General features: G+C 41.7%; 1 protein-coding gene across 3 annotated transcripts in view; it reads left to right on the top strand.

Annotated features, from left to right (window-relative positions):
* ENTREP1 (endosomal transmembrane epsin interactor 1) overlaps nucleotides 1-20730 on the top strand; it is a 60650-nt gene that overhangs the window by 7179 nt on the left and 32741 nt on the right. For 2 of the 3 annotated variants that reach the window (XM_067744216.1, XM_067744218.1), the window contains exon 2: nucleotides 3252-3308. The exons of the other annotated variant lie outside the window; for it this stretch is intronic. In XM_067744216.1, coding sequence (XP_067600317.1) covers nucleotides 3252-3308 — 57 coding nt within the window. The remainder of the gene's footprint in view (nucleotides 1-3251; nucleotides 3309-20730) is intronic. 3 annotated transcript variants of the gene reach the window in all.

Below are 20730 nucleotides of genomic sequence, written 5' to 3'. Positions count from 1 at the left end.
TAAGTTTCTTTGTCACATATATTTTGAGATTGTTGATATTTCTTTTTTTTAAATTTATCTCATTTTTTATTTATTTATTTTTGGCTGTGTTGGGTCTTCGTTGCTGTGCGCGGGCTTTCTCTAGTTGCAGCGAGCGGGGGCTACTCTTCTTTGCGGTGCGTGGGCTTCGCATTGCGGTGGCTTCTCTTGTTGCGGAGCACGGGCTCTAGGTGCATGGGCTTCAGTAGTTGTGGCACGCGGGCTCAGTAGTTGTGGCTCACGGGCTCTAGAGTGCAGGCTCAGTAGTTGTGGCACATGGGCTTAGCTGCTCCGCAGCATGTGGGATCTTCCCAGACCAGGGCTCGAACCCTTGTCTCCTGCTTTGGCAGGCGGATTCTTAACCACTGCACCATCAGGGAAGTCCCAACAATTATGTTTTAAATTTAGTTTGCTCATATATGCAAAGTCCTCTCTAAAGAGAAAGGGAGGGAGGGAGGGAGGGAAGGAGGGAGGAAGAAGACTATCTAGCTTAGGGGACTTCTCTGGCGGTCCAGTGATTAAGACTTCTCCTTCCAATGCAGGGGGTGAGGGTTCGATCCCTGGTCGGGAGCTAAGATCCCACATGCCTCGGGGCCCAAAAACCAAAACATAAAGCAGAAGCAATATGGTAACAAATTCAATAAAGACTTTAAAAATGTTCCACATCGAAAAAATCTTTAAAGAAAAAGACTCTGTGCTCCCAATGCAGAGGGCCCTGCTTTGATCCTTGCTCAGGGAACTAGATCCCGCATGCCACAACTAAAGATTCCGCATGCCACAACTAAAGATAATGCATTCCAGAACTAAAGATTCCGCATGCTGCAACTAAAGATCCCGCATGTGGCAACGAAGATCCTGCATGCCGCAACTAAGACCCGGCGCAGCCAAAGATAAATAAATAAATAAAAATAAAAAATAAATAAATAAAATTCTTGAGTTTAAAAAGAAAGAAAGAAAGCTTAGTTCTTTTGTCCTAGAGACCCTTCATTTGAAATGATAATTGTATATGTCATGATCTATTAAAAACATTTTATTTATTTATGTACTTATTATACACATGCCCCTTTCAACTTAGCAATGCTACTCCTGGGACTTTATTCAGCAGAAATAAAAAGCACTTGTTTGTAAGGTTATATGGCCATGATGTTTACTGCAACATTGTTTGGGGGCAAAAAACTGGAAAAAGAGTGAATACCCATGAATATGGAAATGATTGAATACATTAGGTAGTGGTTGTACAAAGGAATATTATGTAACCATTAAATGGAAATGAATGAGAGCTAGTTCAGTAAACATGAAGTGATTTCCAGTGAAGTATTTGTTGAGAGAGAAAAAGAAGAGGAGGAAGAGTATCTTTTATGATTCTTTTTTTTTTTTTTGTAAATATCATACCCCTGTGCATGTGTGTGTATAATTCAAAGCCAAGTAAGGAACCTGGACCCCAAGATGTCATGGATTCCAAGTTCCAATTTGTAAGTAGATGTCACCCATACCCTCTAGACAAGCCCCACCAAGTGTGTTTCCAGGAAGAAATCGTTTAGAGGAAGGAAATATCCTACTGAATTTAAGAAGATGAAAGGATATAGTGCCCAGTGAGCAGGCAGCTGATAGTATGTTTAAACATAGACGTGATACAAAGAAATTGTCTCCTGTCTGCCCATATATGTTTTTTGTGTGTGTGTGTTTTTTTTTTTTTTTTTTGGCGGTACGCGGGCCTCTCACTGCTGTGGCCTCTCCCGTTGCGGAGCACAGTCTCCGGACGCGCAGGCTCAACAGCCATGGCTCACGGGCCCAGCCACTCTGCAGCATGTGGGATCCTCCCGGACCGGGGCACAAACCCATGTCCCCTGCATTGGCAGGAGGACTCTCAACCACTGCGCCACCAGGGAAGCCCCATATATGTTTTTTGGTCTTTGATATAAATGGATAGACTTGTCCTCTACTGGTTTGTTGTGAAATGATTACCCTCAGTCAATAAATGGAGAAGAGAGAGTATCGCAGGTAGGCCTGTGAGCTTTGGGTTTCAAGTAGCACTGTAATCCTTACTGATTTGTAGTTAAATAAATAGTTATTGTGAAATGGTGCATTTGAGTGATTTTGGTGAAAAGTGCACTTGAAAGAAAATCCTCATAACTGCTTTCAGTAGATGCACTTTATTACGTACACAAAGGTCATCAGAGTGACCCTGGGCTGAATAATTACTTTGCTTATCCTTTCCTAACTGCTTAGTGAACTGTGTTATTCAAAAGGCTGATGTTGTCTTCCAGATTACATTTTGGCAAAATGCTGGTTCTTCTTTACTGAGGATTTTAGGTTATTGTTTATTGACGTGTCATTTTGCAACATGAGATATTTCTCACTGTAGTCCCTCCGCCTTTGAGGAATAAAGGTTCAGGAACATTTACTAATTGCCAATCATGTGATAAGCACTTTGCTAGGAGCTGGGGATTCAGAGAGACAGGACAGGCATTCACAGTCAGTGGGCAAGACAAAAATGCAATGAGTTTTTTTGGGGGAAAAAGTTATATGTAGAGGGCTTACAGGAGTGTGGGGTGTTAAGATTAATATGGCTTATCAGAGGTGATGACTGTGTGTTGGGGCCTTGTAGAATGCATAGGAGTTCTCAGGCAGCTAGGAGGGGAGTTGAGAAGAGAGGACTCTGTGACAAAGAGAAGCACAAAGTCCTGGAATGTCTAGAGCCTGGCCAGTCTGAGGAAGGACAAGTATGCCTGGAAGGGGGGTGGGTCAGGAGTACATGGAAACCATGCTTAAGAAGTAGGCAGGGGAAGATCCTGGAAGGCCTTGTTTACCATTTTGAGGAATTGACTTGTCCCGTGAAGGATGGGTACCTACCAAATGAAGGGAGGGTTGCAGCCAGACATTCTTTTTATGCGGCTGACTCTGGTGACAGATTAGGTGCTACTGGGGGCAGGAAACCTGGATAGGAAATACTGATTCCTTAACTCAGAGGATAGGCTAGTTTCTGTTTGTATGTTCTTAACTGACCTTAAGAAAAAACATACGCAGTCAGTGAAAAAGTTTCCGGAACTTGGACAAGAAAGATAGTCTAAAACCATATACCAGGGCTCATGTAATCAACAGGAATATTAAATGTTTGAGTTAGAAGCCTTTGAAATTTCAGTATTTTTAAAAAATATATACTTCAGAGACTGGGGATTAGTTTATTGAAATTGGTCCCTTTTCTAGATTTATGATCCTGTTTATCCTTGTAGGTGATACTCTCTGGAATCATAGGATTAACAACTTGGAAACGGCCTATGATACTCCTGGTATGTACTGATCTTACAAATTTTTATCCTTTGTAAAATGTGCTGTTTATGAAGTCAGTTGAAATAAGTTGTTGAGGAAGTGCGAAAGCTTCCTTGTTCATTAAAAAAAGAAGTTAACAGTGGACAATATTAGAAGCCAGATGTTCTCATGACAGTAAAGTAAGATGATAATTTTGCTGCTTTTCTGATTCACTTTAAGCTTCTTATATACCCAGTTCTATACATGTGTTTCAAGTTCCAGGATTAGATCTATTGTAAAGATATAACAAAAGCAAAGCAAAACAAAACTAAATAGCTGGGACTTCCCTGGTGGTCCAGTGGTTAAGAATCTACCTTCCGGGACTTCCCTGGTGGCGCAGTGGTTAAGAATCCACCTGCCAGTGCAGTGGACACAGGTTTGAACCCTGGTCCGGGAATATCCCACATGCTGCGGAGCAACGAAGCCCATGTGCCACTACTGAGTCTACTCTCTAGAGCCCGCAAGCCACAACTACTGAGCCCATGTGCTGCAACTACTGAAGCCCACATGCCTAGAGCCCGTGCTCTGCAACAAGAGAAGCCACCACAATGAGAAGCCTGCGCACTGCAACGAAGAGCAGCCCCTGCTCACTGCAACTAGAGAAAGCCCACACGCAGCAATGAAGACCCAACGCAGCCAAAAATAAATTAAAAAAAAAAAAAAAAAAGAATCCATCTTCCAATGCAGGGGACGTGGGTTCGATCCCTGGTCAGGGAACTAATATCCCACATGCTGTGGAGAAACAGCCCATGTGCTGTAACTACTGAGCCTGTACACTCTGGAGCCTGCGTGCCACAACTAGAGAGAAGCCTGTGCGGCGCAACGAAGAACCCGCGTGCTGCAAGTAATAACCCAAAGCAGCCAAATTAATTAATTAATTAATTTAAAAAATAGTCTTAAAAAAACCCCCACTAAACGGCTTACTCTGGGCATTTTGAACATACACAAAAGTGAAGGGAATGATATAATGAACTCCCTGTACCAATCATCCAGCTTCAACAATTATCAATCCTTAGCCAATCTTGTTCAGTTAGACCCTTACCCATTCCCCACCACATCCACGTTCTTTTAAAGCAAATCTCAGCTTAAATCATAAATACATTGTTTTTTATTGTTACAGTACTTTGGTTGGGCAATCTCAGAATTTCCTTGCTTAGACTTCCTATATTCTCTCTTTATCACACCTATATTATATGTTCATCGTAATAGAGACATATATTGTTGACTTTATCCTTTTTTTAGTTATTCAGGTAAAATTCACGTAGTATAAAATTAACCATTTTAAAGTGTACAATTCGATGGCATTTAGTAAATTCCCATCCTTTATTTTTATTTATGTCCTTTTGATTCAGGGAATACTATAAAAAAATAGACAAATGCCAATGGAGAGGCCAACTTACAAGGATGAGGTAGAGGATCTAGGAAATTCAATTTGAAGTATGCTTAAAAAAATTTATTTTTCTGTATAGCATCTCTTATGTTTCTCCCATCCATTTTGAAATAGGGTTAAATAATTTTCTGAATTCATTCCATTTATATACATAACGCAGCCAGGCTGTCCTTCAGACCACTGTTTGCTAAGTGATGGGTAACAAATATAAAACTAGTTAAATTCTTAAATACAAGGAGATGAAGCACATTTCAGGATACAGTGAGAACAATGGAGCCCAATACTGTGTTGACGATCTTGAAAAACTGAACTGAAGAGTTTTCAGACCCACAAGACAATGCAGGCAACATTTTACAGGTCCATCAATTATTGCATTTGGTGAAACTTTGTTAATATTTCCAGAAGGAGTAAATGATTGATACAGCATTTTAATATATTAGACATCAGGATAGGAGAAAATGAGGCTTTGGATGAGTCTTCTGGCATGTGTTATGAGTGCTTGGGGTTTGTTTTACAACTCTAGGTTTACAGTCACTGCAGAAAAATTTTTGATGGTGTTCAATGTTTATACTAATATTTGGTTATAGGCATCATCTTTGCACTGTCCTTTTCCATTGGGTCAATATTGAAATGCTCAGTCATACGAACCTCACGTATTTAAAATCAGAAAACTATCTAATCTAATGCTATTTGTACTTTTAAAATTCCAAATGGTGAAGAGAATATGAGTGCTTGTTCTAGATAGATATTAAGAAAGTCCACCTTTTAAAATATTTCTTTCTTTAACATTGTTTTCTTTTGGAAAGGTGCCCTTGTAAATTTATTATGTGAGCTCAAGCAACTTTAAATGAAAATGACCTTAATAAAAATGTATTTCTCATCCTTGTTAAGTATATGTACTTTGTCACAAAGTTGTAACCAGTTTGTACATACCATGTTGTGCTCTGCTTTTTCTGTTTAATATGAAATTAAGTTCACATTAGTAGCTATTATGTTTCCCTGTATGAGGAGTCCACATGCCTATCACTTAGAATTGCTACGCAGCATTTTGTCATATTTCTATATTACCATCAGTCCTAAGCCTGTTGGACATCTGAGCTTCGAAGTTTTGACTGTTATGAATTATGTATTTAGAAGGTCATTTAGTGATCATTTTGAAATGTTAATTAACATCAGTTTATAAAGAAGATAAATTAATTGGCAGGAATTGTGCAAGGGAAAACTTTCTGAGTATATCAGTAGGTCATTTGAGCCTTTGTCAGTATCATAGAGGAAAAAACAGTCCATGGGAATCTTAGTAGTGTATCATTATAACCTCTGCCAAATGCTTTTGTTATGTTAAAAAGCCAGATGAAAGAAACTGACGCACCAGTCAGACACTCCTAGTTTGAGTCCTAGTTCATTTACGGAAGAGCTGTGTCACTCTGTGCAAGCCACTTAGCTTCTCTGAGTCTAGTTTTCTTTTCTGAACAGAGGATAATCTAGTGACACTCAATGGATACTTTCCTTTTTTTTTTGGTTCCCCACGCATCCCCCTTTCTGAGTTTTAGGGAATCTGCCATCAGATGATTTGAGTGGGAGGCTGTGTTCATTAGAGAAGCCAGAAGTGCCCGTGTGTTTTTGCAGACCCGGGCTGGGCTGGTCAGAGTCACAGCCCTACCGCCATTCACGTCCCACACTCTACCTACAGGGGCGCCTTCTGACTCTGACACAGCCAGGCTGTCCTTCACAAACCTAGGACTTTCTTTCCCTAGCTGTTTGCTTGGCTGCCTTCTTCTCTTCTGGGTCTCAGCTCAGCAGTCATCTCAAGAGAGAGACCTTCCTTGACCACCCTGATTGCAGTGACCCCTCCTCTGTGCCCCTCACCGGGTCCCAGCACTGAATACTGGCTTCTTCTTGGTCTGTAAGTAGCCTGAGTGTGCCTCACCTGTCTCCCCCAGTAGATGGTCAGTCAGTTCTGTGAGGACAGGGGTCTCTCCCCAGGACCACTGTGCTCAGGACACACTTAGGTTTGAACGGTGGCAGTAATTTGGCAACCAATGAGAAATTCAGATCCTGGATTAGTTCTCAAAGTTTCTCTTTTACATTTGTCTTAAATTTTTCTCACTTGTTTTTGTTCACTTGAACTCTGTATTTACCACCTTTTAACTTCAGGGTGGTTAGAGAGTATTTTGGTAGTGGAGTTTGGGAGGGGGCTAGTTGGTCTCTTTAGGGGATTTCAAGAGGCAAGCTGTTCTCATTTTGAGTTGTTGGGTGTCTAGAACATTTGAACACTTCCTTTTGAGAGCGTTTACATTTGTGCTCCCTCTTTGTGGTTGTTTCAGTGATTACATCAGGTTTATACTGGTTTGAACAAAGAAGGTCAGTTTGACCTAGTTCCTTCAAACTCAAGTTTTCATGGAAACTCAGAGTTGGAAGATTTCATTCACTGGGTCCTCTTCTTTCTACTGATAGAATACTCAGGTGTCCAGAACAAAATAATAATTTTGGGAGACACTTTGTGAATGTTTGTAGCTATTTTGGGCTGTGACTGGGATTAAGGTTGGGGGTGTGTGCATGTGTGTGTATGGTATTCTATCAAGAATACTTGTATATTTTCCATCAAGAGCAAACATTTTCCTTTTTTTTTTGCGGTACGTGGGCCTCTCACTGTTGTGGCCTCTCCCGTTGCGGAGCACAGGCTCCAGACGCGCAGGCTCAGCGGCCATGGCTCACGGGCCCAGCCGCTCCGCGGCATGTGGGATCTTCCCGGACCGGGGCACGAACCCGCGTCCCCTGCATCGGCAGGCGGACTCTCAACCACTGCGCCACCAGGGGAGCCCAAACATTTTCCATTTTAAAAGAATGTTCCTTATATTTTCTAGATATCATTCAGTTTTCATTCTAATGAAGTGTTTTAGACTTGTTTAGAAATCACAGACTCAGTGCTGGGAATGCCCTCAAAGATTGCCTTACTTAGGCACCTCAGTTGGAAAACAGAATTGTCTTGATAAGATAGTTACTGAATTGGTGGACTGGACCCGGGCTGGTGTCCTAACCAGGGTGGAGACCCCCTGTCTCTGCCAGGAAGGTTCTTTCTCCTATTGGATTTGCACAGCCAGGAACAAAACTGATGCTGAGACTGGAACAGCACAAGCTTTTCTTTTTCTTTTTTTTTTACTGTAAAGATGTTTTTATTTTATTTTTTTTCACATCCTTATTAGAGTATAATTGCTTTACAATGTTGTGTTAGTTTCTGCTGTATCACAAAGTGAATCAGCTATATGTATACATATATCCCCATATTCCCTCCGTCTTGAGCCTCCCTCCCACCCTGGAACAGCACAAGCTTTATTCGATGGCCAAAGGATGGAGAAGAGGGAACCTAGTTCTCAAATCCACTTCTCAACCCAATTTGAGGGAGAGACACCAAATATATAGGAGGGTCAAGGTAAAAGGAGGGAGGGAATTAGAAAGAGTGGGAAGAACACTCATGAGTTATTCGAGAATCAGAGTGTGGTTTGGACCTGGAACCGATGCAGCTCTCCTTTTCAGTCCTTATGTGGGCTTTTCCAGTTGTCATGGCAATCATCAACTGTCATGGTGCTGGTGGGTGTGTCATAACCTGCTAATGTATTACAAAGAACGTATGATGAGGCTCAAGATCTACTAGAAGTCGGGCTTCCCAGGTGGCGCAGTTGGTTGAGAGTCCATCTGCCGATGCAGGGGACGCGGGTTCGTGCCCCGGTCCGGGAGGGTCCCACGTGCCGCGGAGCGGCTGGGCCCGTGAGCCATGGCCGCTGAGCCTGCGCGTCTGGAGCCTGTGTTCCGCAACCGGAGAGGCCACAACAGTGCGGAGATCTACTAGAAGTCAAATATTCTGTCATCTTGGGCCTATTTGGTTCTAACCAGTTTTTTTTTTTTTCTCTTTGCAGCTTCCTCCTGAAGCTTAGATTAAGACTAACTGGTTTCTATTTGAGGGAGGGGCAGGGGTCTGATTCTGGGGCAACAGCCTCAGTAACAAGATGTGTTCTCCTTTGGTGGTACATTTGGTGAGAATTGCCACTGTGAAAGCCCAGCCAGGCATTCTGCCTACAGTTTTGGTTGCTTATGAAGGTAATTTGAGCTATAGTTATTTTTATTTTTCTTGTCAGTTTGGAACAGAGGGGATGAATATGACCTTCAAGCTGATAAAAGACAGCTTTATCCTTTAGCACAAAGAATGAAGGTTCTTCCCTGGTGATGTTCTTGGGTCACATATGTGGTTTATTCTCAACTGCGGGTCCTGTTGATTTGAACCCTAGACTAAGAACAGAAGAGGTAGATGAATTGGCTGTTTTTAGAAAATGATCCATCAGTTTCTCTTCTAACTTCAAGATTATAGTATTTAGGGTAAAGCCTCCCTCGTTCCCCAAAGAGACTAAAAAATGGCATCAGTATGATACACGAATATCTTATTACCCCTCAGCTAACAGTTCAAGTAGGCTAGGCTGGTAAGATGGTCCCACTCCATTTGGGGATCCAGGTTCTTTCCATCTTATTGTGCCTCAAAGGGAGGGTCATGAAATGTCCAGACACTTTGTCAAAAGAGATTGAGGAACTAGTCTCACCAGATAGTCAGAAAATACTTACAGGTGGGTTATGCCGTGGGACAGATGGTGGCCCTTTCATTCCTGATGATAAAAGAACAGGAGGGAGCAGAATACCTAGGCACAGTTTAGGGATCTGTACGTTTATAAAAGGAACTCTGAAGCTCTGGCTTGTGCAGTCTGGTTCTTTCAGGAATATTTCATGGTTGTCAGTCATTTGGAATGAGCTCCCTGGTTTGAGAGTTCAAGAAACCTCCATTTTAATGCTGACACGTTACCACTAATTATTGTATGATCTCAGGGAAATCTCTTGATTTCTGCAGGTATAAAATGAGGGGTTTTTTTTTACCTGTAGTATTTGTTGCATCCCCTTGTCTTGAATACCACTGTTGATTCCCTGAAATCCCGTTGATCAAGCAAAGCTAAGTTTATTGGACCTGCTGAAGTAAGGGAGAACACCTTACCCGTAGTTCTCAGAAGGAGTGAGTCTAAGAGAGGATATTTATAGAGTTTTAGGACCCCGGCTGAGTGATTTTAAGGTGAGTCTTGCAAGATAGGCAGTTGACTGGACTTGGGCAGAACCTATGAGATAGTAGCTTTGGATTGGTGGGCAAATGGAGGGGAGGGCCTTGAAGCAAATTTGATGAGTAAGTTGTTAGTTTTGATAACTATTTTAGTTGGTTCACAATCTTACCTTTGAGGAGCAAGTATTTCTTGGAGCAAGTAGCTCAGTTATCTTTGCTTGTTCTCAGTATTGTTTATTATAGGGTCAGAAGAGTATGGCCAGTCCCAGAATTAGCACAGGGACTGGAAATTATGTGGATTTTAGTTCTCATCGTAAATTTTATGGAGGACCCATTCTTTTTTTTTTTAACATCGTTATTGGAGTATAATTGCTTTACAATGTTGTGTTAGTTTCTACTGTATAACAAAGTGAATCAGCTGTATGTATACATATATCCCCATATCCCCTCCCTCTTTCGTCTCCCTCCCACCCTCCCTATCCCACCCCTCTAGGTGGTCACAAAGCACCGACCTGATCTCCCTGTGCTATGCGGCTGCTTCCCACTAGCTAACTATTTTACATTTGGTAGTGTATATACGTCCATGCCACTCTCTCACTTCGTCCCAGCTTACCCTTCCCCCTCCTTGTGTCCTCAGGTCTATTCTCTACGTCTGCTTCTTTATTCTCGTCCTGCCCCTAGGTTCGTCAGAACCATGTTTTTTTGGATTGGAGGACCCATTCTTTTTTTTTTTTTTTTTAATGTTGAGCCTTTTTAAAATTAATTTATTTTTTAAAATTTTTGGCTGTGTTGGGTCTTCGTTTCTGTGCAAGGGCTTTCTCTAGTTGTGGCAAGCAGGGGCCACTCTTCATCGCGGCGCGCGGGCCTCTCACTGTCGTGGCCTCTCTTGTTGCAGAGCACAGGCTCCAGATGCACAGGCTCAGTAGTTGTGGCTCACGGGCCTAGTTGCTCCGCGGCATGTGGGATCTTCCCAGACCAGGGCTCGAACCCATGTCCCCTGCATTAGAAGGCAGATTCTCAACCACTGCGCCACCAGGGAAGCCCCGGAGGACCCATTCTTAACATCCATTATGCTAATTAAGCAAACAAATAATTTCATCAATCGGACAACTTATTTCCATTGTCACTCTGCTAATTTAGCAAAGCTGCTTGGATGTTGTTGGGAGATAAAGATAAAAGCAGCAGCTTCTGGAGTATGGCTTTTTTCATAAATGCTGAGTATCCTGGAATTTGAATTCTTAATTGTTCTGAGGGTGTAGCTTGGACCAGTTAATATGTACATGATATCACACTGTCTGTGCTGAAGTTTTTGGAGGTGTATTTCAGACATACTGTAGTATGTGTGCGTCTGGGTTGCCGAAGGGCCTTCTAACCATCCTGCATTCTGAGCCCAAAAGGCCATAGTGATCAATTTCTGAATATGCCTCTGAGACAACTGCATGGACTGTGAATGATTTGGGGCAAGGGAGGAGACCATTTTGAATCAAGGAGCATCTTAAAATAGATGTCGTGTGAAAAGTTGCAGAATAATGTGTATGGTACCCCTTGTGTTTTTTAAAAACATCGGGGGGATCATACTTGTGTTTGTAGTTACATGAAAAATTCTTGAAAAGACATACAAGAAACTGTTCACAGTAGGCACCTCTGTTGAGTGCAGTGGGAATGGGAAGGAAGGAGACCGACTTTCCACTTTATGTCTGGAGAGGACATGTGTTGTGTGAAGTGGAGGATGTTTTAGTTTCCCTGTTTTGTTTGGGTTCTGGCTGTCGGTACCTACATATCTGAACTCTCTTCCTCCGGGGTTTGTTTATCTGCCCTTGTGTGTCCTGATGAGAGGCAGGATCCTGTCTCTGGCTGGAAGCTTCTGAGGCTAGATGCTTACACTCCTGCATGCCGGCAGCCAGGATGTGAGCCATGACCTCCTCCCCACTGAAGCTCCGGCCCGGGACTTGGAAGCTGGAGCCCTTGATGCAGAATAGCCGGGGCAGTTTAGAATTCATTAGGCAAAAGAGGCAACCTGTGTCCAAGGCTGGCATCCAGTGACCTGGCTTTCCTGTGGCATGACCTTGGTAGAGGTCCCAGCACCCAGCTTCCCTGGGCTCCTTCCCAGATTTGTGAGCCTGGTTCCTGTGGATTCTGTGAACTACCCGATAGCCTGTTTATTTAGTCTGAGTTGATTTCTGTTGTTCATAACATAATCGGGAACTCCGACTGCTGTGGGACCATGATTTTTTTTTTCTTCTGCCAATGTTACTTTTACAAGAATTTTTAAAAAACCAGTTCAAAAATAGATTCATTTTAAACATTTGCTCATTTATGGTAACTCAGTTGAAGAACAAGAAATCCAGTGGGTGCTCAAGTTAGATTGATTGATGGTTTGTGCTTGACTTGGGTGGAAAGTGTTAGGTAGATGAGCTGGTGGGGGCAGTTGTCGGGGGTGGTGGTGGTGGAATTGGGTCTGACTAGCTGTCACTTCTCAACGAGGATACAAAGGGTTGCCTTGTAGAGCTCTTTAGTGAACAGAAAAGAATAATTTATAAACGGACATTGTGTATTAGCAGGTATTCTGCATGTTGATGGAGTGTAGATTTGAGTCAGACCTGGATCTGATTGGGGTCCCATAATTAGATGTATAGTTTAGGGCATAATAAATAAATCACCTCTCTGAGACTTTTCCCTATTTATTTCTATATCTATAAGATATATTTATTTATATATGATATACATACATGACACAGTATATATATATGTATATATGTGTATATATGACACAGTATATATATATGTATATATGTATATATATGATATATATACACACATACATAGATACCATAGATATATATTTCAAACATACCACTGTGACATTGTGACATTTTATAATTTACTAAGTGCCTTTTAAGAGGAAAAGAATCTTTTTTATTTAAAAAAGGGGGAGCTTGGGCTTCCCTGGTGGCGCAGTGGTTGAGAGTCCGCCTGCAGATGCAGGGGACGCAGGTTCGTGCCCCGGTCTGGGAAGATCCCACATGCTGCGGAGCGGCTGGGCCCGTGAGCCATGGCCGCTGAGCCTGCGCGTCCGGAGCCTGTGCTCCGCAATGGGAGAGGCCACAACAGTGAGAGGCCACGAACCCACCAAAAAAAAAAGGGGGGGGGGAGGTCATTAGCCTTCTTATTCTTATTGAAAGTAATAATTAGACCTCTGTGCATTTTTCCCAGCATCCAAACCTGACCACACTCCCCCAAATTAACCATTTTAATTTCTCTCTGCTTTTAGTGCCCCTGGCAGTTGTCTCCATCTCACTAAAAGGGAGGCATGGGTGACACATTCTCTCCTATTGAAGTTATTTTTATTTGAAAATAATCTTTATTTCTCCTATTGATGGCTTTATAATTTTAAATAATATTATAAAGTTCTGTTTCTTAATTCATTAACTTTGGACAGTATCTTTTGATTCTCTCTTTTATAAGATGAAGAAATTAGCAGTTAGCTCTGCTTCTTTCCCCCTTTTACCTCCTGTTGATGGTAACATTTCCTTTATATGGTCAGTGATTTAACATTAACATTTTACTCTTAAACTATGTCATACCATTCAGATTTTGTCTGTAAATTGTTTCTAAAAGAGTGAAAACCGATAATAGCATTTATAGTATTTTCATTATATGAATGTGATTGAAATAGGAGGTTAGAATTGGATTCTTGCTTTCCAGATTCACCTGAAGCCAAAATACAACCCATGCCAACAGCTCCCACGTTCCAGTGTGTGTTAGACTATCTAAGCAGGACTTGTAAAGCTTCTGGGTGAAACCAGCTTTGCAGCCCTTAGCTGATCTCCATCCCCCAGCCTATAAAAGGATTAGGGGTTAAAGAGACAAATGTTTGGAGAAAGCTACTGAATTGCTGTGGCATTTTAAGTTCCACCTCTGCATGGGGGAGGGGAGTGGTGCTTAAAGATAAGCACTGGAGAACCTGAGACAGGTCTCACAGTGGTTGACTGGACTGGTGTCAGACTCCTGCCTGGGGAATTTAAAGGGCTGGCTGGAGTCCTTGTGACCTGAGAGTTAACGGCTGCAGTTGGGAAATAATTGTACTTTCACAGACCAAGCCCAAGAAGTGTACTTCCAGCTGACCAGATGGGAGGGCTCTGTGAGAGAGAGTAGGCCTGGGATGAGCTTATATCCTGCCCCAGGGAGCCCCTTAGAGGAGTGAGGGGACCAGAGCAGAGAGAGGCTGGGCCTGCCCTGACAGATGCCCACATTAAGGGAACTGCAAGTTCAAGAATGGGTATCTCAGAGGAGCCAATGGAAGCCTCATTCAGGAGAGTCTCCTGTAAACACTTGCCAAGGCTGGTTGTGAACAATCAAGGGAACTCTTCCTGCCCCCCACCTTGTTTACGCACTTGGCCTGGCCTCCCCCTTGCTCCCTCCTCTCCAGAGTGGCAGGGCTGTGGCCGGCAGGCTCATGAGAAGTGGACACAAAAAGCAAGGAAGTAGAGGAGATTATGTCTTTTCACTGCCTTTCCCACTGCAGACGTGTTTGCTCCCTACAAGAAGAAGCCTGATGAGAAGGAAAGAAGGTGAAATTTAAATGCAGTTTCAAGTTTTGACTGGGACACAGGTCTGGACATTTTAAATACCAAAATGGGACTTTTTGTGACTTGAAGTTACTGGAGGACTTTTTGTATCTGATGTTGACCAGAGGAGTCATGGGCCCAGCCTCAGATTTCATCCAAGGGTTCAGGAAGAGCTAGCCCTACAAAGTGGGCGTGAACAGCATCGCTGGGGTGAGGGTGGAAGCAAAGTGGTTTTCTGTTGATGCCCATGAGTCCTGCTTGTTCAAAGGATCAGCTGCATTATTTTCTGTAGCACCAGGAAGAATGATTGGATCTGGAGAGAGAGCAGTTTCAAGCAGCCAAGTCAAATCTATTATTCTTTTTCATTCTCTATCATTTGCTCAGCATCATGTCATATTTTAGTTTGCTTCAGCTTTGGACCATGACTGATATATACAGTGACGTTTTTCTTAGCGTTTCTAAATGACTCTTCTTTTTCTTGTTGGCAAAAAAGGTACCTAATCTCAGAGATCATGTAGCTTCTTCTTTTTTTTTTTTTTTGCGGTACGCGGACCTCTCACTGTTGTGGCCTCTCCCGTTGCGGAACACAGGCTCCGGACGCGCAGGCTCAGCGGCCATGGCTCATGGGCCCAGCTGCTCCGTGGCATGTGGGATCTTCCCGGACCGGGGCATGAACCCGTGTCCCCTGCATCGGCAGGCGGACTCTCAACCACTGAGCCACCAGGGAAGCCCTTCTTGTGTTTTTAAACAGCTTTATGGAGATGTAATTGGCATATCACAACATTCACACATTTAAACTGTACAGTTCAATGGCATGTTCACAGATATGCACAAACATCACCACCATCAGTTGTAGAACATTTTCACATCACCCCAAAAAGAAACCCTGTACCCGTTAGAAGTCACTCCTCATTTCCTCTCAATATTCCCACCCTAGGAAACCACTAATGCACTGTCTGTCTCTATAAATTTGTGTATTCTGGGTATTTCAAACAAACAGAATCATATAATATGTGATCCTTTGTAACTGGCTTCTTTCACTTAGCATTTTTTTTTAGCACAATATTTTTAAGGTTCATCATGTTGTAGCATGTATCAGTACTTTTCCCCCTTTTTATTGTTGAATACTATTCCACTGATGGATATACCACAGTTTATCTATTTATCAGTTGATAGACATTCCCACTTTCTGTCTACTACGAATAATGGTGCTGTGAACATTAGTTTTTTTTGTGGACATGTTTTCATTTCTCTTGGCTATATGCCTTGGGGTGGAATTGCTGAGTCATATAGTAACTCCATGTTTAACATTTTGAAGAACAGTTTCCCAAAGCAACTGTGTCATTTTACATTCCCATCAGCAGTGTGTGCGGGTTCCAATTTCTCTGAATCTTTGCCAATACTTATTATTGTGTTTTTAATTATAGCCATCTTTATGGGTGTGAAGTGGTATCTCATTGTGTTTTTGATTGGATGTTGAGAATTTTCATGTGTTTACTGGTCATTTACGTGTCTTCTTTGGAGAAATGTCTATTCAGATCCTTTGCCTCACCATACCTCACCATAGTAACATTATCACAACTAACAAAATTACCCAATTTCCCTTTTCAAGTCCCTTATCAGATATATGATGTGCAGATATTTTCTCTCATTCTGTGGGTTCTCCTTCAACTTCTTCTATGGCGTCGTTTGAAGCACAAAAGTTCTTAATTTTCATGAAGTTCTTTTGTTGCTGTACTGTCATATCTAAGAAGGCTGGTCTAATCTAAGGTCATGGAGATTTACTCCTATATTTTCTTCTAGGAGTTTGATTGTTTTAGCTTATACTTAGGTCTATTTTGAGTTAATTTTTGCATACGGTGTGTCAGTGGTCCGAGTTCATTCTTTTGCAGGTGGATATCCAGTTGTCCCAGCACCACTTGTTGAAGAGCCTGTTTTTTCCTCATTGAATTATCTTGGAACCCTTGTTGAAAATCAGCTGACTCTAAGTGTGAGTTTTACTTATCTAGCTTCTTAATCATACTTTTTGCTAGTCGTTTCACTTTCTCCTTTGGACATTTCTAAGACTATTAACTTCCTATTCCAGTTTGGACTTAATTGTTTTCTAGGTCTCCTGTACAGATGTCATCTAAATATTTCTTTTCTTGGTTTGGATTAGAGCCATTGTTTCTTAGCTCTCAAGCCTCATGCATGCTTTTTTCTTGAATTCCTTTTTCATTTTGCCAGAGAATATTCTCAAGTAAAAGTTTTCATGAAGAATGTAAGGGAAACGAGCTCTCTAAGGGTTTGAATGTCTTGATGTGTCTTTGTTTTTGCCCTCCCACTTGAATGATAGTTTGGCTACGTATAGAATTTGGGGTTCAGAATGATTTTCCTTCCAAAATTTGAAGGCAGTGCTTGATGACTTCCGTCACTGATGCTGACCTGATTCTTGTTCCTTAGTGGGCAGCCCCTTTCTTTCTATCTGGAAGCTTTTAGGATCTTTATCTTCGTATTGATAAAGTTTAATTTTCAAAAAGATAAAATCATGACTCTTAGGCAAATATAAAACGAACGTGTCAGTAATGAGGGAAAACTGGTTCAAAGCACATTTGAGGAGCTAAGTATTTATAGGTGATGTTAGGAGAAGATTGCTGGGATAGATACAAAACTGGTTGATGTCCAGCAGAGCCATAAACAGTAACTTTTGAGGTTTTCTGTTCCATTGGACAGAATTTATTTCCATCTTTACTGAAAAAAAAATCTGCAACTTAAACTCTGCCTCTACAGAGTTATAAAATAGCTGATCAAATAACTAAATAAGTAAATGGAATACCCAGTAATCTCTTTTGCCCATTTGCAAGTTTCAGATAATTTTTCTGACAGTCTTCTGAAATTACATGAAGGTATATTTAGGTGTGGGTCTTTTTTCCTTCATACTTTTTGACTATTTTTACCGTTGAATATTTGAGTTTTTTTAAATTTGAAGACATGTGTCTTTCTTCAACACCAAGCAATTTTCTTTGCTATTTCTTTGATTATTTCTTTCCCTCCATTTGCTCTGCTCTATTTTTCTAGAACATCTAATAGTCAGATGTTGGACCTCTTGAATTGATCATCTTTGTTTCTTAACTTTTCAAAGTCTTATACTTTTTATTTCTTTGTCTTTTTCTTTTCTGTTCTCTGAGTAATCAGTGTTTTCTCCATGGGGGTCAGTAGTTCTGGTTGACATCTTGGTCCTTCTTGTTTGGTGCTGTTAGATTTTTGAATGTCTGTTGTTCCTTGATTATTCATAAATTCTAGTTGTGACTGAAGAACTAGGTTGGTAATATTTTTAATGTTTGTAATAATTTGTAATAATAAGAAGAATAGTAATAATAGTAAACACATAAGTAAGATGCGTGTATTAACCCACTAATCCTATAAGATGTTATTAGTATCCTCATTCTGAGGAAACCAAGGCACAGAGAGGTTAAGTAATCTGCCCAAGGTCACACAGCTATAAGTGACAGAGTTGGGTTGCAATTTCAGGTGGTTTCTATGTAGAGTCCATATTCTTAGTCACTACCTTGTTTTTGTGGGTCTGTTTCCACAGCAAGCTTGTCTGTTAAGGGGTGGGAGGGTTGCTGGGAGCTCTGTGCAGCTGAGCGGGCCTTTGTGATGGACAGCCTTTATTTTAAGGTGTGCTTGAGAGAAGTAGATGACTCTGTTATACCAAAAAGAAGACTTGACTTGGAGGGACTATTCCACCAGGACCCCTGTATCCCCAGGCACATTACTCAGCTCTTTTATAAAGAAGTTCATTAGTAATAGCTGGTGGGCACATGCTTCTGCTTCTTGTTACTTTTGCACCTGCAAAAGCCTCTTTAATATTTTTTTAATGTTTTATTATGAAAATTCTCAAACTTACAGAAAAGTTGAGTAAATAATGAATTCTCCTATACCTTCCACTTGGATTCAATAGCTTTTAATGTTTTGCCTTACTTGCTATGTTTATATATAAATATTTTACATTGAAGTGTTTCAAAGTTTCAGCCTTCATGGTACTTCACCCCTGTATGCTCTAGGAGGCATCTCCTAAAAATAAGACATTCTTCTACCTCACCGTAATAACATTATCATAAGTAAGAAAATTATTTGTAATTTCCTAATGTCATCTACTATTCAGCCCATATTTAAACTTTCCCAATTATTCCAAAATGTTATATAATTTTTTATTCATCAAAAAGCTTTTCAACTGAAGTATGATTTGTGCATATTTGTGTATGTATATGTGTACAGCTTGACGGATCATTCAAAAGTGAATACTCCTATGTGACCCTGTTCTGTTCTTCAAAATCCAGGACCCAGTCAAGTTTCAGTCATTTTATTTGACTATTCTGTCTCTTTAGTCTTCTGTATTCTAGAATACTCTTCCTGCCCCCCTTTTTTTTCTTTTTCCAGGAATTGACTTTGTGAAGAGATGAGTCCAGTTGGTTTCTTTATCTTCTCCCCCCTCATCTCCTTCCCACCTCCTCCTTTTCTTCCTTTGATATGGGAAATTTCAAATATACTCTTAATATGAGAGAAACACAGCAACCCCCCACCTTGTACTCATTGCCCAGCTACACATGTTCAAGATTGTCTCCCCTACACCCCTAACCATCCATTTCTCTTCTTCCTTACCACTGTGTTGTTTTCACATAAATCCCAGCCTTCACATTTCCTCCTTCAATATTTCAGTACATATATATAAAAGACATGGCTGGGAGCCCAGCAAGGGCAGTTAACTAGAGCATGGACATGTGACCTCCTCCTGTAACAGCCACCCAGCATGGAGACTGGGTTCTGAGAGGGACTGTCTGTAATGAGTGTTCCAAGAGGCCCAGGTGGCCCAGGCGTCATCTTACCATCTAGCCTGGATGTACCAGAATGTCATTCCTGCTGCATTCTCTTGGTCAAACAAGTTCCCAAGACCACCTTAGAATCAAGGGGAGGGGAATTGGAAATTGGACTCTACCTCTTTTCCTCTTTTTTTTTTTCTTTTGTGAGTAAAATGTACATATTTTCAATTTTTTTTTTTTTTTTTTTTTGCGGTACGCGGGCCTCTCACTGTTGTGGCCTCTCCCGCTGCGGAGCACAGGCTCCGGACGCGCAGGCTCAGCGGCCATGGCTCATGGGCCCAGCCGCTCCGTGGCATGTGGGGTCCTCCCGGACCAGGGCACGAACCCGCGTCGCCCGCATCGGCAGGCGGACTCTCAACCACTGCGCCACCAGGGAAGCCCCATATTTTTAATTTTACAATTTTAACATTTAAAAGTATACAGTTCAATGACATTAAGTACATTCACAGCACTGTGCCACCATCACTCCTATCCATTTCCAGAACTTTTTCATCATCCCCAACAGAAACTCTGCACCCATTCAACCATAACTCCCCATTCTCCCCTGGTAATTACCATTCACTTTCTGTCTCTATGAATTTGATGACTCTACATAGAATTGCAGTCATACAATATGTGTCCTTTTGTATCTGGCTTATTTCACTTAGCATACTGTTTTCAAGGTTCATTCGTGCTGTACCATGTATCAGTACTTCCTTTTTAAGGCTGGATAATATTCCATTGTATGTATTAGTCTTCACCTCTTGACGTGAGGAACAGCCTGTAAAGTACAGAGGGAAGGACTTGACGGCAGCTGTCTTTGAGGACTGTTGGCTCTGGAAAGTTTCTCAAGAGCCTCGATCTTCATTGTGGGAAGTCGTTAAGATCTGACCCTCTAATTTGCTGAAACTTGAGAAGCTAAGAGCACTGGAGAAGGGGCTAGAAGCAGGGAAAGAACGAAGAGTAGAGATGCACAGATGAAAGAGAAGAATAACTTAGAAAGAAAGTGAACTCTTAAGAATCATAGATCTTCAATTTTCCTTAAAACTTTCTGCTGCCTTTCTTATCTTCAAATCCAAATATACTTCTGCCACCTTATTCCCCAGGGGCAGAGCAGACCACGTTCCTGACCCTCTCACCTTGTTTGAAGAGTACATCCCCTGTGTCGTGTCATCCTCTGATTATTTCTCTTGAGGCTCTCATTAGGATATTTTCCTCCTGGTCCTCTGCCACATTCCTGATGAGAATATATTAATTTAGAGTGGCAGAGCTGCCTAAGTTGTACCAGGGAATTATGGAGCCAGACAGATTATGAGGTCACCCCCTTCTCTGCTACTCCTGATTGCTTGGGTCATGAGAAGAGTCACTTTCCTGAGAAATGAGGGGTGCAATGTGCTGAAAGGCAGCCCTGGGGGATGGGGGATCTGCAAGAGAACAGGGCAGGGGAGGACCCCAGGTAAAGCAGAAGTTCCTCTCACAAGCTGAAGCCTTGAAAATACCCTGAGATTTGTA

This window comes from Pseudorca crassidens, chromosome 7 (genome assembly GCF_039906515.1).
Source record: "Pseudorca crassidens isolate mPseCra1 chromosome 7, mPseCra1.hap1, whole genome shotgun sequence".
NCBI lineage: Eukaryota > Metazoa > Chordata > Mammalia > Artiodactyla > Delphinidae > Pseudorca > Pseudorca crassidens.
This window is presented reverse-complemented; position numbering and strand designations above follow the sequence as displayed.